The sequence below is a fragment of the Syngnathus scovelli genome, chromosome 9 (assembly GCF_024217435.2).
Source record: "Syngnathus scovelli strain Florida chromosome 9, RoL_Ssco_1.2, whole genome shotgun sequence".
Lineage (NCBI taxonomy): Eukaryota > Metazoa > Chordata > Actinopteri > Syngnathiformes > Syngnathidae > Syngnathus > Syngnathus scovelli.
In genome coordinates, this window is record NC_090855.1 from 9,530,464 (window position 1) to 9,550,080 (window position 19,617).

General features: G+C 40.2%; 1 protein-coding gene across 2 annotated transcripts in view; it reads left to right on the top strand.

The window, feature by feature from the left end:
• Positions 1-19,224, top strand: part of rspo2 (R-spondin 2) — a 51,619-nt gene extending 32,395 nt beyond the window's left edge. For both annotated transcript variants that reach the window (XM_049730045.2, XM_049730046.2), the window contains exon 6: positions 17,674-19,224. In XM_049730045.2, the coding sequence (XP_049586002.1) occupies positions 17,674-17,789 (116 nt within the window). In that variant the 3' untranslated portion in view covers positions 17,790-19,224. The remainder of the gene's footprint in view (positions 1-17,673) is intronic.
• The last annotated feature ends 393 nt before the right edge of the window (positions 19,225-19,617 follow it).

A 19,617-nucleotide genomic window follows, 5' to 3' on the forward strand; every position in this document is an offset into this window, starting at 1 on the left:
TGACAAAAGCCAATGAAACTTAATACTCTTTGCTTTAAATAAATACAATGTAGAAAATGTAGGCTGCTGAAGCTGAGTGGGATGAAGAAGTGAAAAAGATCACTTTCCACAAGACGTACTATTTTTATCATATTGCACGAGAGGCCTAAAATGCAGGTGATGGGTGAAGTGTTGCAGCCAGTTTGACCAGATAAAGAGAAAAAAAGAACTCACCATTCACCTCCAGATCTACTTGAAATATAATCTTAGAAATCTGTAAGAGAGTTTTATAGTGGTCAAATGTGAAAAATAATCTATAAATCTGCATAATTCTCTTGGCGCTATACACAAATGTGTTTGTTAAGCGCAGAATTATGTAACCTCCATATGGATTCTGTGAATTAAACAGAAAGAGGAATTAAAACAAAGCAGCAGAGGTAAGTATATATCACTTATGGGAACACTTATCTGATCTCGCATTTCTAAGCAGCTGAAATACACTGGACTTTATTGATGGGTCTCTGTTTTCAAGCTTAGTCGAGACGTACAGGGACGATGTGGCTGATCATATTCGTTTCCTTGTGTCTGGAATGACCTAATCCCTCTGAGAAACTAGCATGGAAACTAAAGTGCAGATAATGTCAGGAGGCAACTTGTTTTTACAGCAAATGTTAAGACTGGTGCAAACCGTGTCTGATGTGTTCCATACAAGTTGTAGGTCAGTGTAAACAGCATACATCGCTCGCACTGCTGGGATTCATTAGCTAGTGTTGCCACAATAACAGTGTCTTGATTCTTCACTCTAACCTAAAGCTGAGGGTTCATCCTTTATGTGGAGGATGTATGAAATATGTGGTGGTATCAACCATATGTTGTTTTCATCCAAACTGTCAAGCTGCATTTAAGAAAACTTTTGAAGTTTTACAATTTATTGGGTTCCCACCAGATGGATTATACTTTTTTAAGGAATAGATGTTTGTAACTTTTCACCTGTATAACCTGTAGGATTTTTGCTGTATAATTTTATATGTTCGGGTTTTAAGCGAAACACACACACACATTGGCCATCCGCCTCTGAGGTTGCCAAGTGTCTCTTTGAAGGTTGATTGAAGAAAAAAAAATCAACTCCGTAACACTGAGAATCAGTCATACAAAGAAGTTTGATTAAAAAAAAAAGATGGAATATATAATTAGATTTAGCCAATGAATTTGATACTTGTACCTGAGCATCAGGCTCTTGTAGGGGGTTTGATTTCTTATCTGAGTAACCAGAGACAGTTTTCATGCTGTGGAGGCCAAGCCTCCACCCATATCCAATCTTCTGTCGTTCAAGTTCCAAGGTGCTGTCACCACAAATGCTTTCTGCATACAATACATGTGATAATAAGCATAACTGCTTCTGTTGTCATCAAGATCATCTTATTGTTTTTGCCACACTTTTACCACGTCCTACACTTTAGAAGACAGTATAGTCTGCAGTATTTTGCTTACGTCACTCCTCCAGAGAGCAACGTAGAAAGACTTATTTGACCATGTTGAAAGACCATTGGATATGTCTGAGAAAGGGGGAATGTTTATTTACTTTAGTCTTTGTACTAGTCTCGCACAAGAAATAATGTAAATCCAGATCCAAACCCTGTGAGGATTTGTTTGACTGATGGGATCCATGCCCAGGTCTGTCTGAAGCTAGTCTGGGTTTGGGGTGAATCTACAGTGCTCTGCCCCCCCCTCTGGTCATCACTGTCTCTGAGCCATCTGCTTCAGAATATCTGCCCCTGAAAAACAATGTATAGAAATCCACTCTGCGGAGAAACACAAAAGCATTTTAGTATCTGGCAGGCTATGTGTATGAACAAGGGGGATGCACAACTTTAGATTTTTTAAGCCATCATTTATGTAATGAAAGTCAAGTTGACATTAAATAATGACATCATTGATATATATCGTGTATCTTTTCAAGTGTTTTTTTAAAAACACTTTAAAAATTTAAAAACAAATAAGATTTAAAAAAAATCCTGTGTAGAGAATGCGCTAAAATAATACATTTTTATTGACAATGGACAACTCATATACCAAATTTACACACAACTTGTACAATAGAACATAACATTGTTGTGTGATTGTATTTCCAGCCAGAGAAAAATCTTCTCGCTTGATGTGCTTACCAGTGGGATAGTCAGGTAACCTTTGCACAACTGGATCCAACAGGAAACCCATCGTCAGTCTGGGCTCACCTCTGTGGCAGATTCTGCATGGTCGGAATTTGTGGCGTTTGCAAAAAATCACGAACCCCTTCATGCATGGTGGAATAATTCCCTGCTCTCTTTCCACTTCCAAAGTGTGTGTCCTTCTAAGAGGTTCAAATAGAAGGCAAGACGGATTCCAAACTATAAACTTTTATTCACGAATGCAGGAGACAATGACCAGCCCAGCAACATGCAGGCATTATCTGTGTAAACATCCTTTCTCCGGTAGAAGAATCATCTTCATGTGTCACGCACGCACGCAAGCACGCACGCACGTACGCAAGCAAGACGCACGCACGCACGCACGCGCACACACGCACACACGCACACACACACACACACACACACACACACACACACACACACACACACACACACACACACACACTCGCACAAATTGGACTTTTGGGTTTGATCCTTCACAAGAGTGGACACAGCAAACACATTGTTAAATTGTTAGTGGCACACACTGCAGCAGGGGGCTCCCAAGTACTCAGTTTGCGGTATTTGTGTCTTGGTCAAGGACACCTGTGTGTTCAGGAGATGTTTGAGGTCGATGTTCCCAAACCAGAGTCCCCATGGTAACAGATAATGATCTTTGCCACTCGGCCATGGCTCTAAAAACAGGCCATCAAAATGAAAGAGAGGCAAGATATCAACAGAATTGCATCACAAAACCATTTGCAACTAGTCACCACATTTTAAACATCATTTTAGAGTTGTTAAGTCGAAAAGTGAACTCTTCAGATAGTCAGTACAACACACATATGCACAAACTTACCCTCGTCTACACAAGAGCATCTTTGTCTTGTCTCAGCAAAAGTGGTGCAATTTGTCCATAGATCAGACAATATGTCTGAATTAGAGCAAGCACTACAGTCACTCTTGAAAGATTAAAATCAAACCAATGACCCTTTGATCTACTTGCCATGGAAAAGCTAGTGCATAAATGATGAGTCCAACTCTGATTTCTGCCACAATGTAATGACGGGTGGTGATTACGGGTTATCTCTGGCCAGGCTAATATCACATACAATTTGGATCAGTTCGTCCTGCCACCAGGAGCCAAGTGAGAAGTACTTTTTCAGGAAGCACTGATTGGCAGTCGCACTGTCATAGTGATTACGTGTAGCTCACATTGTGGACTGTTGTGCCTGAGGGAGCCATGGCTAAATCTTCGTTTAATAGGACCGCTCCATATTAGAAGACAGACGCTTGTTAGAATATCTCAAAGGTCTCCTGTCTTGTCAAGTCAGTTTGTATCTGGATGCAGGAAATCCCAGTGTGAATCCGTTCTCTTTTTACCACCACCATACCTTGCAAGTTTGCGAGGTGAATCGGTTCGATAAAATCTCAATTAAAGCTAATTGTAAATCTCCAAAGCTCAGCTCAAAAAGAGAATCAAGAAATATGTCTATAGATGTAGTTCTTAGTTCTCTACTAGCAGTTTCAGTGTATTTCCTCAACAGCGTGACTCAACCTGTGACCATCTGGTTCCAATGTTTAAGGTGTTACAGATGAGCTACTGTGACCCCCCTTTGTTGTCTTCTACAACCGCTGATTACCTTTTTACAAAATACTAAGTGCTTCCATACCTAAATAAATACTAGGCTGCTCTCATTTTGAATTAACTGTCTTGAAACAGTCTCATAGTCCTGGTGGCTTTACACTGTATGGCGCGGCCATCTTCATACCACATGCATGAGGCATAAACATGGAGGTTTGGGGGAGGAGGCATGGAAGGTGGTAGATGAAAGGGTTAGCAATGCTGTTGGTACCTTACTCTTCATTATTGTCATTTGGTTATTTCAAGGCAGGATGACAGAAGAGGGTTGCCAGCTGCATGTTTTTCAGGACTCTTCACACTCCAGTTGAGTTATGGTTCTACTAATCTGCATGTACACAAACACGAGATTATTTTTTGCACTAAATCTAGCGGTGATAGTAATGATTTTGGACAGCTGCTTTCTGATCAACACACAATATATGTCCTGAACAACTTGAACATCACGGCTGATGTTTGCACTTGGCCTGATTGTGTCACTTGTGAATTTGAGGTGCATATTCATATTCACAGACATCACAGATTGGAACATGTTATTCATAGTATGAATCACTCACTCACTGAGATCTTAAGAAAATGAGGGGCTGCCATAAACATCCCCGGGTTATATGCAAACAAAGTGGCAACAAACACAAGAAGAGGAGAAGGCACCAAGAAATACCCTGAACAAGTGTTTCCCATGATGCCATGTGCTGCAAGTTAAACAGTTTCCCCCTATTTCCCCCTGCTGAGCAGTATATGGGCTGATATTACCCATGACGTGTTTAAGGCTATGAAGCGGACCTTGGAAAGTATTTCAATTGATTGGCAGTTTAAGCTGTTTTTTTTTTTTTTTTACACCCTATGATACATACGTCAAACTCAAGCCTGCCGGGAAAATCCTGCCCTCCATATCATATGTCCCAAGAGACCTAGAAGTTAATATTTTTATTTTGAAATACAGATATCTGCCCGTTTTTACGGTGAACATATTCTAGATCCCACAATGCAGGTCAAGTTCTATCGTACAACAGCAATTCATAATTCTAATGTATTGTTGTGTGGAGATGTTCAGTCATTAGCTGTTATTTAAAATAGATTTGTAAATAAATAAATAAATGGATTAATTAATTAATTTAGAGAGCGAGAGAGACACAGAAAGAGCGCGACAAAGAGATAGATAAATAAATATGGTGTTTGAAAACTCAAACCCCAAAGTTGTGACTGATGGTTAACAAAGGGCAAAATGTGATTATATGACATGCAGAAACAAAGACAGATGCTTTGAAATAGAAAATGGACCACTTAATGGTTGAATGATCAATTAAAACCATTTAAACTTAATTTAATTGGAACATTTTGGATCAACCCTGGAGGCCGTATTTTCCACCACTAAATAAGGAAATATCTTAGTTTTTGTATTACTCCCATGACGATCCAGAAACTTATAGAATAAATGCCAAAACACATTGAAGCTATTCTGACTGCTTGGTCTAATTTGTCACCCAACTATATGTTCAATCTAACCCTGTTTTAAGGAGGCCCAGTGTCAGGTTTTTCTTCACCTCATATTTAGATAACCCAAGGTCTGCCAGACCTCCACTACAGTGCTGCTGACAATTCTCCAGTCGGCAACAAAGCTTTCATCATATCCCACACCATATAGATGAGGAATCATATGCATTCGTTCTTAAGCAGACTGTGAGAAACAAATAAAACTCACCAAGAAACAATAAAATCGACCTCACAGGCAGAGTAAGTCACCAACCACATTAGCAGCACTTTTTCTTGGTCTTGTTTCTACTCCTTTCCTGTCTCTGATAGGAATGACACTGGCTTGCTTGTTCCAGTTCACTCTGCCTGAGGAACAAAAAACGCATGTCATAGAGGAGGATGCGGCACACATAGTTGAGAGAAGCACTTCATGAAGTCTGCTTCCAGTGATCTGACTTGTGGAGAAAAGAAGGAAATTTGAACAAGAGTGCCCGAAAACATCTGGTGCACAGTTGCAGAAACTCAGACTCCAGAAGCTCATTCTCGGCTCCCCTCGTCTCCCCCCCTTGCTTGTCTATCTCTATATCTGGCCGTCAGTTTTATAGAGACATTACAGCTTTTAATTACATCTAGTGATTCAGAGCGAGACTTTGGATTCTGACCCAATCTTGTCCACGAGCAATGAGCCAGGGTGGAGACTTTGAGACACAACAAAGTGACAAGTATAGACCTGTTCTCTTTAGTTGTACGCGCATCTTAGTGATTTTCTCTGAGTTTGTGCGCATGTGGGTGTTTATGTGCATTTCAACTACACGATAACAAATACAGGGGGCAACTAAAAGTAGAACCTTTATGGCGCTAAGTAGAGAGCATGTAGCAAGGTCCTGCACCCCACCATCACAGTAAAGCTGAATACTACGGTGATGTCACACATTAGCAATTTAAACTTAAAATTGCTTTTACAAGGTTTCTGATGACATAAAAGGCATTTATATGGCAGAGGTATTGCATACATTTCAGATTGATGTACACATATGAAAGAGGTCCAGGTTAAATTTGAAAAGAAATGCATTTGTACTGTTCACTCCACATGACAAAAACAGATATGTGGGTAAATTATTCAGAATTGAGCTGTACCGTGAATGTAGCCCAAGTCCCGAGTTTCAGATCACAAAAAAAGGAAAACTATCCAAACGTGTGTCTGGTTACATTGCCTTTATTTATTTAAGCCTATAAGAGTTCTATGAACCTATTTATTGAGAGCCGTGTTGCCTGAAAATAGGAGAGCGGAAGTTCCTGAATGATTCTTTCGGTGTGAAAGCTCCGAATGTCAGTGGCCTTTACATCCTGCCATTTTTCTGTATGTCACGCTTAGAAAAAAAGTTAAGATATCACTGTCATAGACACTGGTGGTACAAAAAGATAGGAGGACTGCATATGTGATTGAAAAGAAAAATACAATTGGGTGGTAACTGTCAAGAAACTACACTTTACCACGGTACCATATCGAACAGCTTCAAAACATAAATACCCTTTGTAGTTGATTAGCAAGGTTTAGATCTGTGATCCCAATAGATTTAGACATCCCTCGTGAATTAGTGTGAAGAATTTGGATCTCGCTTTGATTTGATTCTTTTTTCCTTCCTGTTCTGTAACTCTGACAGATGCTGCTGCTTTTGGGGTACACAAACCTCAGTGAGGTGAGACCTTGAAATGAGCGTTGAAATTGCACTGTAATCATACACATCTAAAACCAACAAGAAAATGTCAGCCATATGGCCCAAAGCCCTCTGTTTGTATTTGAATGAGACGCAAGGGGGGATTATTGACAAGAGTTTAGAAAGCCAGATGAGCTGAGCAGCAGTGATTCTTGTTGGCCTGTTTCTGTGATCCGATCTGTCGTAGCCACTCAGCTGTCCATCTGCCCCGTGTTTGACAAGTGTTTGATGCAGCGCAGGCCTTAAAGAGGATCAGACCCATCCTGGATGGGCTTTTCCTTTTGCCCTGTGCAGCAGCAGCTCTGCTAATACATCAAACACACACTCTCCTTTCTTCCACAACTCCGTGAACTAATGAGCTATTTTTATCAAACAATATGCATAGGATCACCAAAGGACACTGAACAGAGCCTCCCAGAGTTAATGCAACAATCAGAGAAAACAAAACGTATCAGCCTGCATGTATTCCCTCATCGCCGGTTATTGCTGAGGGGTCTCTGCATGATCCTGATGGCCCCTGTCTCGGTTTTAGTGCCTAAGCCTGCCTGACTTAGTTGGCTCCCCTCTCATTAGGGTCCTGTTTTGGGAGAGCTGCCATGTTCAAACATGTGAGGGATTTCCTCATGAAATTTCCCAGTAAAGGGGGGGGGGGGGTTGAACGTCCTTGTGCAGAAATTAGAATGAATCATGCGGGACAATTTCCTCCGACATTGTGCTCCATTCTGTTACAAGGCCCACGGAAGCCTGGGGGATGCAGACCAGTTGGAATTCAGGAATCAATGTGTGCATGCACTTAAATGACCAACACTTGAGCATCAAGGCCCTTTTTATGTACGATGGTGACTGTTTCATGTCTGTCACTATTGCCATAAATTAAATTATTATGAGTGTCTATTTGCCTGCCTAATTATGAGCTGTAACAACTTTAATGACACTAAACGTCTGAGAACTACGACCAATCGCCACTAAATTTCATATGCACATTCCCCATTCCCCACTTAAACCTGTAAAAACTCAAATGGCTGTTTTTTGCATCCATTCCTATGTCAACGCTCTGAAATATGGTAACTTGCGTTTTCAAATGAGCTCTTTGCCTCCATCCATCACACCCCCAAATGAGCCACATTGTTTACAAACTCTAAAGGGGTCTGTCTGTAAATAAGACCTTTTGATTAATGTAATCATAATCAAAGATTAATTACAAACTTCCAAATGATATCAATATGATACGTAAATTTAAAATCTTTAAATATATGCACTAAATAGAGAGGTCAGTATATATACTGTATGCAAATAAGTGCGGGTTGCACAGAATGTATATACATTAGCTTGTGAAAGTATTCAGCCCCCCTCTAACATTTAGAACACAATCACAAATATAGTCATAAAACAATAGAAAGTGTCTAGAAGTGTGATAATATTGTTACAACAACAAATGTGTAGATAATGCAAGAGTAATGAAGGAATATAAAGTATTATGTATTGGGAGGATGTATTGGTGGTCAGAAACCAGACATTTTCTGCATATTTACCGACTTACTGTATAATAATTCCAAAAGGTTTTCTGTAATTTTCTCTTTGTCCTTGAGTAAGGACAGCGTTCACATGTGTATTAACTTTCCAGATGGGATGATCAATTTGCTACCGTGTATCCCAATGAGTTCCCAATCTTTAATTCTGTGGTCACATTGTAACCACTCCCTCGTGTGCTGCTGCTATCTATCTTCAGCTCACTTTGCCTTGACCCCATCCATACAACCATGACAAACCTATCAGCCCACAAGAGCAACACGCCTTCAGGAGTATCACCATGCCCTCCCTTTGATAAATGTTGAGCTTTATATTTTTCTCATCTGAAATGAAAAACAGCAATAAGCCATTCATTAAAGTCAACTAAGCCTAATTATCCCTCATTTACCCAAGTGCCCGTGCAGCATGAGAGCCACATGTACTTAAGTCCAGATGTGTCGATGAGTCAGTCGGGAGATAGGAAACCACAGCGAGGGCTATGCTCATCTCGGGAGTCCTGTGGTTGCCATGCGCATCAAGCCTTCATGACACAATTGTCTGTGTAAAAATCACTGTTTCTTATCTTAAAGTTAAAAAAAAAAAATATTCAAAGTGGAAAACAGATAAGGAGCTTCATGCGCTCATCTGTCAGTAAATGCTCGGGAGACAGGAAAAGAGCAAATATGAATTGGTTTTGTATCTGCCTGGAATTAACACTTCAGATATTGCCCTTCAAAAGAACGGAAAACTTATTGTCAAGGCATGGAACTCTTCTATTTTCTTTCTTGGTGTCTGAAATAGCATGCCTACACACAATTTACTATTATATAAACATTAAATAATTTTGATTTCACTTTGGTTTTAATCATTCTCCATTCAATCAGTACTTGCTGAAACTCAGGATCATATTAATTTGGGCAAAAAGGATACTGTGTTGACAACATTGTGGTGCATAAGGCAAGTATGTCAGCCTCACAGTCAACAATTCTGTATTCTAATCTGTTTAAACTTTCTAAGGTGGCGTTTACTCTACGTATGTGACCAGCTCAGTGGCCTAGTGGTAGAGTGTCCGACCTGAGACTGGAAGGTTGTGGGTTCAAACCCCAGCCGGGTCATACCAAAGACTATAAAAATGGGACCCATTGCCTCCCTGCTTGGCACTCAGCATTAAGGGTTGGAATTGGGGGGTTAGATCACCAAATGATTCCCGAGCGCGGCACCGCTGCTGCTCACTGCTCCCCTCTCCCCCAGGGGTTGGATCAAAATCACACGGGGATGGGTTAAATGCAGAGACAAATTTCGCCACACCCAGATGTGTGTGTGACGATGATCATTGGGACTTTAACTTTTTAACTTTATTCGCATACTTACTACGTACATGTGTTTCCTCTAACTGGTCTAGTCCTTCCACACATTCCTGCTAGGTGACTTGAAGAGTGTAAATCAGGAACGGCCAACTCAAATGCTGGCGGGGTCCACAATTTTTCATCTGATCTACTAAGGGGCCTCATAGGACTGTGCACTGCCTGACCAGATGTATAATAAAAATGCAATTTTTAACATGGGCAAAATACATGCATACTTTACATGCTCTTAATGCGTAATATATATTACAGTCTTGATAGTAAATGTTTCAATACGTGTATAATAAATCCCCTATGCTAACCTAACAACAAAGACTTTTAAACAAACAACAAATCAACCACATATTGTACTTTTTTTTTCTAAGTGCAAGGGTTATCTTGCATAAAAATTGTGGCCCACGGGCCACCTATCTCTTGTTGAAATGGTCAATGTACATATGATTGACCGTCCAGGATGTACCTTAAATTTTGCCCTTAGTCAGATGTGTAGACTCGAGTATAGTAGTCCTAGTACACTGCTATGGAGTTGGATTTTTATTATTATTATCATGAATATTGTTTGATGAAAAACCAGGTGTATTTTTCTCTGCAGTGTAAATCTTACAGAAAGTAGCTTTAAACTAATAAACTTTGCATCGGTTGGTAAGAGACCATCTGGTCCTGTGTGGGTCGCTTGTTAACGTCCTCCAACTGAGTAAGAATTACAATGGGTGACAACACATGGTGCAGCTGAAGTCAATATATTTTTCTTTTTTAACTTTACTTTCAACTGATGCAATGAAATACTTTTAGACATTCATCATATTAATCAACAAGCTCTGTCCTTTGTTTGTTGTTGTTAAGACCATGTGATGTCAGGAAAGATGACATTCTAATGCAGGATGATGAAAATGTGTCCCACAACTGGGGCCGTAGCACAAAATTCTGGGTCCACCTACGTAACCCAAAAATGCATACATAATACTACATAATGCAAAAAGTAGATCCATACCTGCGTGCTCTGAGAATAGAAGAGTGTCCAACCCTTCTCAAGTGGACTGGCTCCAGAGCCCAGGCTGCGTCAAGATGAATTTGACGATCAAGTTTGCATAATGTTTACGGCCCCTATTCGTAGTGGTGACGTTCCAGGTCCCAAGAGCCAGCTTCTGTGGCCTGCCATCAGACCGCCAAGTTCCTTGCCTTCGGCCATCATCCAACTCTCTTTGAACCCAACCACTTAGGTCACTCATATGGGTGGTGAGCCCATGGGAAGCGGGACCCATGTTACTTCCTTGGGCTGTGCCTGGCTGGGCCCCACGGGTGCAAGCCCAGCCACCAGGCGCTCACCGTCGAGCCCCACCTCAAGCCTCGCTCCAGAGGAGGGCCCCAGTCACCCATATCTAGGTCAGCAACCGAATAAGTTAAATGTATTCATCATGAGCTTTTGGACTGTGCTTTGTCTTCACCTCACCTCGGACTGGTTTGCCATGGATGACCCCTATACTATAGCCTCAGATAACTTAGTTCCTCGGATCATTAGGACCAATAAACCCCTTCACCATAATAAGGTGACGGCTCATGAAAGGGGCCGGTCCACCAGTTGATGACTAGATAATTATTTAGTCTGTAGTGTGATACAGAGGAACCTCCAAAGTTTAAACTTCTGGATGTCTTATAATATGATGATATGCCACTAAAAGTCTTGTCATTTTATGACACTTATTCCATTAGAGCAGCCAGGTTCAACAAGGCCGCCCAGAAGGAGAAATGCATGGGAAGACAAAAGTTTGCACCAGATGTAAAGAGGACATTCAAAGCAGTAATACTTTGATTTCCATTGTGGGTGACTTGAGGTGAATAGTGTTGAGCTAGCCATCGATTGTCAGTACTGCAATGTGAGCTGACGGTATTGGATTTTGAGCAAGCATCACCGGTTCGACTTTCGGCTCCTCACAGACTTATATATCCTTCATGATGATACTGAATCCCTCATTACTCAAATCGCATACTGTAGTTTACCGAACCATCTGCACCACCAAAACATAGGACTGAACCAAACTGAACTGTTCCGTATCACTTTGAAACAAGGCCTATGAAATCAACTAAACCAACATTAAGTGCAAGAACTATCTTTTCCTCAATGTAATAGGCTGGCTCACTCACCTGTGTGAACAGTCCAGTGTAGCTACTAGTAAAGTTGGTCCTAGATTTGTCCCCTCTGTATGTTTTTGGAGGACACAAGAAAACTTAAACTTATAAACTGTCAAAAATGGGGAAAAGAATCAGTTGTTTGTATTCTGTACTTTTGAGATGAGTGTGGTTAGAGGCCATGACATGACCAGCCACTCATCAATGCCATAAATTAATTAAAGTTTTACTTGCACACAGTGAATGTCCAGAAAAAGATTGTGTATAACTACTGTACGGTTTTTACTCTCGCAACTGAATTTAATTTTGAAATTGCAATACCGCAGTTAAATTATATCCGAAAGGATGTAAGGATGAGCGAGCATATCCCAGTCTTTATAAGATTAATGATCTGATGAAACAAATCACTGAATTACAGCTTTTCTTGTACAGTTGGAAGTAATGTCTCCAATGAGTCTGTTAAGAGTATGTCAGAAAAGAACTTTTGCAGTCTTGGAATATAATCGTACCTATTAATCCACCTTGAAACACTGGAGCCAGAAGTGGTAACCCAGACAACACAAGGGAACAGTGAAATGCAGTAAAGTGTCATGTTAAACTTTGAGCAGACTGATGGATACTTTAATGTGCAGGGTCATCCGCTATTCTTTGGCCCTACTGAACTGTTTGCGGCTGATTCTTGCTGCTATGATAGACCCTCTCAGAGGGGAAAATACATGCTGTCTGTACTGACTATTGGCCATATTAATCACCTTGTCGTTCATGCATGTTTAGCTGGGACTTTTCCGCTTAGAGATGTTAATCTCTAAGCTTTCACTTTAACTTATTGTCAGTGAGAAAGAGCATCAGAGCGAATGGGTAAGCTAACATGCATTGATCCCTCCGCATATCTCACTCCAGGTTTTAGATGAGAAAATAATGGACCATATTAATCCCAACATTAGCTTTTTGAATTGGAATGTGTATGTTTTAAATCAATTTTCACCCAGCAGCATCGTGATAGGAAGCAGAGCATGAGAAGGAAGAGAAGCACAAAGACTAAGAGTGAATGAAAGAGTGCGACACACAGTAACCTTGTTAGAGCTTTGTGACACTGTGCAGAGAACCTTTTGTCAGTTGGTTGGCAAGATGAGTCTTGTAAATGATTGTTCTCCTTGTCATGGGGCTCATTTCCTTTTCCCAGCATTTGTTTGCCACAGTATTTTTCAAATATGCTACTTTTCTGCATTTTTGGCATGTTTATATATGGAAATGATATCCAACTCTGAAATGAAGCAAAACAATGAACCGTATTTGAACCTTTGGCCCAGAGCTTGGACTGCATCTTGAACTTTAGCTCACCTGATGTCATCCGGCTGAGTGCCACCTACAAATCAGATGAAACGTTCAGTTTGGAGGTACATCAGTGTATAGAATATGTAACCTTTTTCCAGACAGCCACTGGTGTGTAAGTAAAGAGAACACTGCCTGGCTAGGTCTCCTTTTCCCTTCACAGTGTTACAAATGTGAAGAGCCCCTTAATGGCTGATAATCCAATTCCTCCCACTGAAATCAAATCTCACTGGCGCCAGTAGTTCTCTTTTTCCCCTCACAAATGATGGGCTGCAATACAGCCAGCTTATGCAAGAGATGAGCCGCTGAATATGAATTTACCTTACTTCAGTCCACCACTTCAAATTTCTTGATTTACATGTCAACCCCCCATCCCCCTCTTGTGCTGTGATATTAATTAGCAGCCTGCGCTGAGTGGCACACTTGGGTAACAGGAGGGGATTTTTTTTTTTTTTTTTAACAGCAGAATCGGATCCCATTTACCGTATGTCTTAATGCTTTCTTGAGGTCAGCCATCGATTTGTCTGAAACCACAAGCAATAGAGGTAAGATTAGGCCTTCGATTCATGCTGCGCTGTTAGTGGATAAAATCATTTAGCCTATGGCTACAGTCAGTGGATTTGTATTTTTTCCACAAATATAATATTAATATTTAGTTTTTAACTTTAATGAAAGTTTCTTGGAAAATTTGGTAATTAGTAACCACAATAATGAAATACGTTCAAGAATTTTTGTTTTGCTTCCTTCCCCCTCGTACAACAAGTGCCTCCTGACAAGACTTGACATTTTTCCATGTTAAATCTGTAGTGGGTAACAATTTTTATTTTTTTTCTAAAGTTATTTTCATCCACGCCTGTACTAGTGTATATGACACAATGCTGATTAAGCCTATCACCTGCTCTGACAGCTTGGTGTACTTGGGATTTTTTTTTTCTTTTCCATTTCATGTGGACTGATGACATTCTCCCTCACCCCAATATGCTTTTTTTATTTAAAAACAAATCAAAGTAATTCTTCACAAAACACAGACAAATAAACATTGACACTTACATTCACACCTCTGCTTGCAGATTCCTTACCATCGTTGTTTTTTGTTGACTGTGGGAAACAGTTACTAAATCTCAATTTTTTTTCTAGCCTTGTGGTATATTAATAGACAGCACAATAACCAATAGTATGATGTGTCTAATAGTTTGTAACTTGTTCTTGGACTTTTCCCCCCCGGCATTTCTTGATTATTGCCGAGAGCCTCGTAAGGGGCAGGAAAAGCAGAATATTTTGCCAAAGTATTTCTCAAGTTCATGTAGATGACACAGGAGCTTACACTCAGTGGGATACAAGGAATTGCAGGCATGTGTTTGTTTCAAACGCATACAGACACAAGCACATGAACATAAAAGAATTCCACGAAAGGTCGTTTCTGACAGCAATAAACAATCGTCCAACCACAAGCTCTGCTTCTGATTTTGAATACAAAACATTTTGATTTGCACTTGAGATTTTTTTTTGTTTATTTGTTTGATTTAGATTCATTTCCATCTCAAATACAAATGTCAAGCTAGCAGAAAAAGATTATATCTGTAAAGGAAAACTAAACATTGGTGAGTTATGCTTCTTCTGTGGTGTGTAAATGCAGGCAGAACGGAAATAAATAGCATGTGAAGGATCATCATTTTCTGATAAAAGCCATTCTCCTCTAATTCAATCCTATATGTTCCACTGGCATTGTAAAAATGAAGACGGGAAATGCTTTTCAACTTTCTGTGCCTCCCAAGATAATATCATTTTTACATTTTGTGAGATTTATGAATATGTACGAAGTTTTGAAAATAATGGTCAAGTTAATTATTTGTTTCCAGGTAAACAAACAGCCTCTTCTGTGAACCATGGTAATCAGCTTCAGTAATTACTTAAAAATAAGGACAAGATGATCAAAGTGCACAGGATACTTGGTGGTGACTTGAGGAAAAACTAAATGGGCTTCTCAGAGACATATGATGGATTCTCTGATTGTACCAGAAGCTGGAGGAAGAGGTATATGTGGAGATTGGTTGCCCTCTAGCTGCCAACACTGAGAAGTTTGACTCTCATATGTAGCCTGAAATGACAATGATGGTAGGGTCGGGGCCAAGAAATATAGCACGATGCACAATCTACTACTACAAGTGGCAAGGTTAAACTTGATGACTGGAAAACATCCTAGATAAGTTCATAGAGTGCATTTGGTCTATAATTGCTCCCATGATTTCTTATCACAATGTTCCCTGTGAAGGTTTTACTCTACTGCCTAAGACACTAAAATTGTATGACAAATACAAAAAAGAAAGTTGCAAGCTACAACATTGAGGAAACAATGTTTAAAAGCTGGGAAATTGTGTCATTTCTCAATGTTTGGATGAATGACACCTCTGGAAGGTAGAAGTCTGATGCGGATATTAAACACAAGTAAAATGACGTTACACTTAATTGTAGAAGTTCCCAGAGTCGAACACGAGAACTATTTTTCAGCTTTCATCTTTATTTACATTTCAAACAGTTGCTGTAAATGCTTAAATGTAACCTTGTGTCCAAGGAATTCAGCTTTCCGTGTTACGGGAGTTTAATGGTGCACCAGTTTCTTTATAGCTGTCAAATATAATTTGCGTTGAGTTGATTCTCTGAAAGTGTTGTTTATCAGGCACCTAGCAACACTGTTTTGAATGAAAATTGCCTTTTTAAAGGGCTAGGAAAACGCTGCCATAAGCCAAATGTCTTTCAGGTCCAGGTTTGCTTTAACAAACATTCTCGTGCTAGAAGCCGTGCTAAAAAAATCTAAAGTGGCATCTGTTAAGCGAGTGGACAAAGTTTTCCGTTCACATTCTTCCATGTCAGGACATACAGTTTCGATGGAAGTGATGTGAACCTTGTTCTCACAGAAAGCTGTGTGTGAGAAGCTTTATGGCCATGACTTAAATTGGCAATGTGGCTCAAAATAAGCAATTGAGATTAATTGCAGGAAATAGCTCTGAGATGGTTTGATGTTTGCATGCATCTGTATTATTCATCGAGAGAACCTATTAGCAGAGCAATATCTCGCCTTCTCATGCATGTCAGCTTAAACAAGTGCGAATTTTACTCCAGGAATGGGTGCAGGGTGTGTTTCTTGGGGTGCTTTAAAGGCCAAGTGTAAGCCCATATGAGAAGGCAATTAGAGATAATGCCATTTTACACACAGTTACCTATTTTTTGGTGAGAAAGAGTTGAACAAGTGCAATAATGAGAGCCAGAAGCAACTGTAATCTTTCCCAAAACATATTTATTTTTCTCAAGCATTCCCTCACATAATGTACCTGACTCCCACATGAACCATGGCCTGTACTTAATGTTTTTGACATCAGGACCCTCAGTCTCATCGTCCAAGTCCTCCCTTTAGATTTTAGTTTAACTTAAATACTCTTACACTCTCTCTCTCGCTCTCGCTCTCGCTCTCGCTCTCTCTCTCGCTCTCTCTCTCGCTCTCTCTCTCGCTCTCTCTCTCTCTCGCTCTCTCACACACACACACACGCACACACACACTCGCAAACACACACACACTCACAAACACACACACTCACACACATACGCACACGCACACCCTCACACTCACCTCGTTATCTTATTTGTGGCCTTGGCAGCCAGCTCTCTTGCCTTGCGGTTTAATAGCCAGCGTTTTCCCTGTCACAGAGAGTTGAGGGTACAAAACCTTCACCACACATGCTTCTATGAGAGCAGCATGTCAGTTTCCAGCATGTCTTGTCCCAGCGGGAAAACCTGGGATGGATTAACCTTGGGGTTGAGCGACGAAGTTGGGAAGAGTTGAGTTTCATAAGTTTCTGCACTTTTCTCCATATCTGTTCCATTGGCACCAGAAAGTGTTGGGGTGAACGCATAGTTCAAACCTCATGTTCAGACCCAAGTATTGGAACTTACAACATATATAAGACTGACTCAGTCAATGTTTCATGTGTATTTGGGATCATGTCAGGAGAGAACCTGAAAAAAGAGTCTTTGGGAACACTTCGAAAGGGCAGCCGCTGTGATTCTTGGCAGAAAGTTGGGCAAAGTCAGGTCCACAAATTGGCTTATCCTGCTCGATGTACTGCTTGCTTGATAAGTACAAGTAACACAAATGTAAGTCAGGAGAAAATGTTGCCTGAAGTTTATTTTTAATGCCAAGTTGAAAAACAAACAAGACAGCAGCTAAGTGCTTGAACTAAAAAAGTGATTATATCCAGGGGCGCAACTACAACGTTCACATTGAACCCTCCCACGCTTCATAGTCATTTTAAACAAGACAAACCTAATGGGATAACACTGTCTTTTTTTTTTTTTTTTTTCCTCAGGAGGCTCGGGGAAGCATCGATCCAAAGAATCAAAGAAGAAAGGCAAGCAGAGGCTGCGATTTTGGGCCCAGAACCAGCACAGCGACCACTTGGCCTCTGCACGCTCCAGCCAGTGAGGACTGAAAAGACGGACTCACCGTTGAACAAAGAAACTACGCAAAGCTGCTAGCTGCAACCATGCTCTGACTGACAAATATCACGAAACATCGTCAACCTCGCCTGTCTCTCAGACCTCCAATAACAATCCCGCCCACCCCTACTTACCTCCCAGAACATTACAATGATTAGTATATCCGTCACTGCAAAATGTGTGTCTGTGATTTTTATTTTCAGCAGCAACACACTAAAACATAGAACACGCACCTGCCTCTTGCTACTACCCCTTGGCTCCGCTGTTCAGCTAAGTGGCTCAATCCTCGCAGCCCCACCCCATGCCTTGCCTTGTGGACCTTTACAGCTGACATTAGTGAACTCATTTCCCCTCAATAACAATGTCATTAACTGTCTAGAGTGATTGAAGATGGAGGGGGCGACCTGAGACTGGAAAGGCGGGCAAGCCAAACAGAGGGAGGTGTAAGAGAAAGGTAGTGAGAGAGTTAACAGCAAGCTGCACTGTTCAGGGAGGCGTAGGTAAGGAGATTCATTAAACAGCCCTGACAGAGGACAGGAAACTAAGAAACAGGGGGAAAGCTGGAGGAGGTTTAAGAGGTAGGAGAAGACTAGGCTGAGGAAAGTGAGGCTGATGAACAAGAAGATGGCACCTTGAGCTGAAAGAGACTGTTTTGTTTTTTTGTGTGTGTTTCTATATTTATGTCAAATCTACCCGTGTGTCTGAATGGATATGGACTGTTTCCATGTGTGGACTTTATGTTCTGTACATTTTTGAGAGTAATATTAAAGAAGTTACCATGCATAGTTGCAAAGTATTTTATTCTCAGCACAAACTGTTTACGTTCAGTCCGCTGTATGCTCTAACTGTATAGTGTGCATTAAGAAAGGAACAAAAAAAAAGCTAAGAACTTTAGTTGTTTGACAAGCATGGCGAGAGACACATGTAATTAGTTTATCTAATTATGAAAGCTTATTGCTGTATTTTCAGTATTGACTTGTTCACCATTCTAAATGTTGTAGAGATAAAAGGCTGTAATACCAAGATGCTGATTACAATTATTAAAAACAATAACATAGACATCACATAGCTATTTCATTTATATGGTATATATTTGATTTATTTATTGATTCTATTTTGTACTTTTTTGTTCAATGATAATTTCTTTTTGCCTCATGCTGTTACTCTTATATGCTTTAATATTCTTTGAGTTTGACATGTGCATCTCTGCAAGAATTTGTAAAGTCATGCTTAGTGTTGTACTCCATCCATTTAAATACATCTACTGATTTCACAGTTTCAAAGAATAAGCAAAATTGACATATAAGACTCTGCTTTGATATATTCTGAGTTTAATAATCAGATGCCAGCAAATGGATGGTCATAGGACTGCATATGTGTACATTGTGTTTTATTAAACATTTCACGTGACTGTATGAAAATTGTTCGTATTGTCTGTAGTGCAAATATAAGGGGCTACACTCTTCTTTTTCACTATCACATGATTTCAAAACATTTGTTGAATTCATCATGTCAAATTGCCAAACACCAGCGCAACACAAAGCCAAACAATTTGATATAGATAATTGGTCTAAGTAACGTAACTTTATTATAAAGTAATTCTCAAGATCCACAGACGCCAAACATACTCTGGAGACGGTGAGTGCATCATTGTCAGAATTTAGCTTGAACCAAGAGACATCTTTATGAATTTATGACAGAAGCTTTACAACAAAGAACAATCCTGATAAATTTCAAGGTCCATACTGTTCAGTGCAGCTGGTTAATGACCCCAAATATAGTCTGGAAGACTTTTCTTAAGGCAAATAATTTGG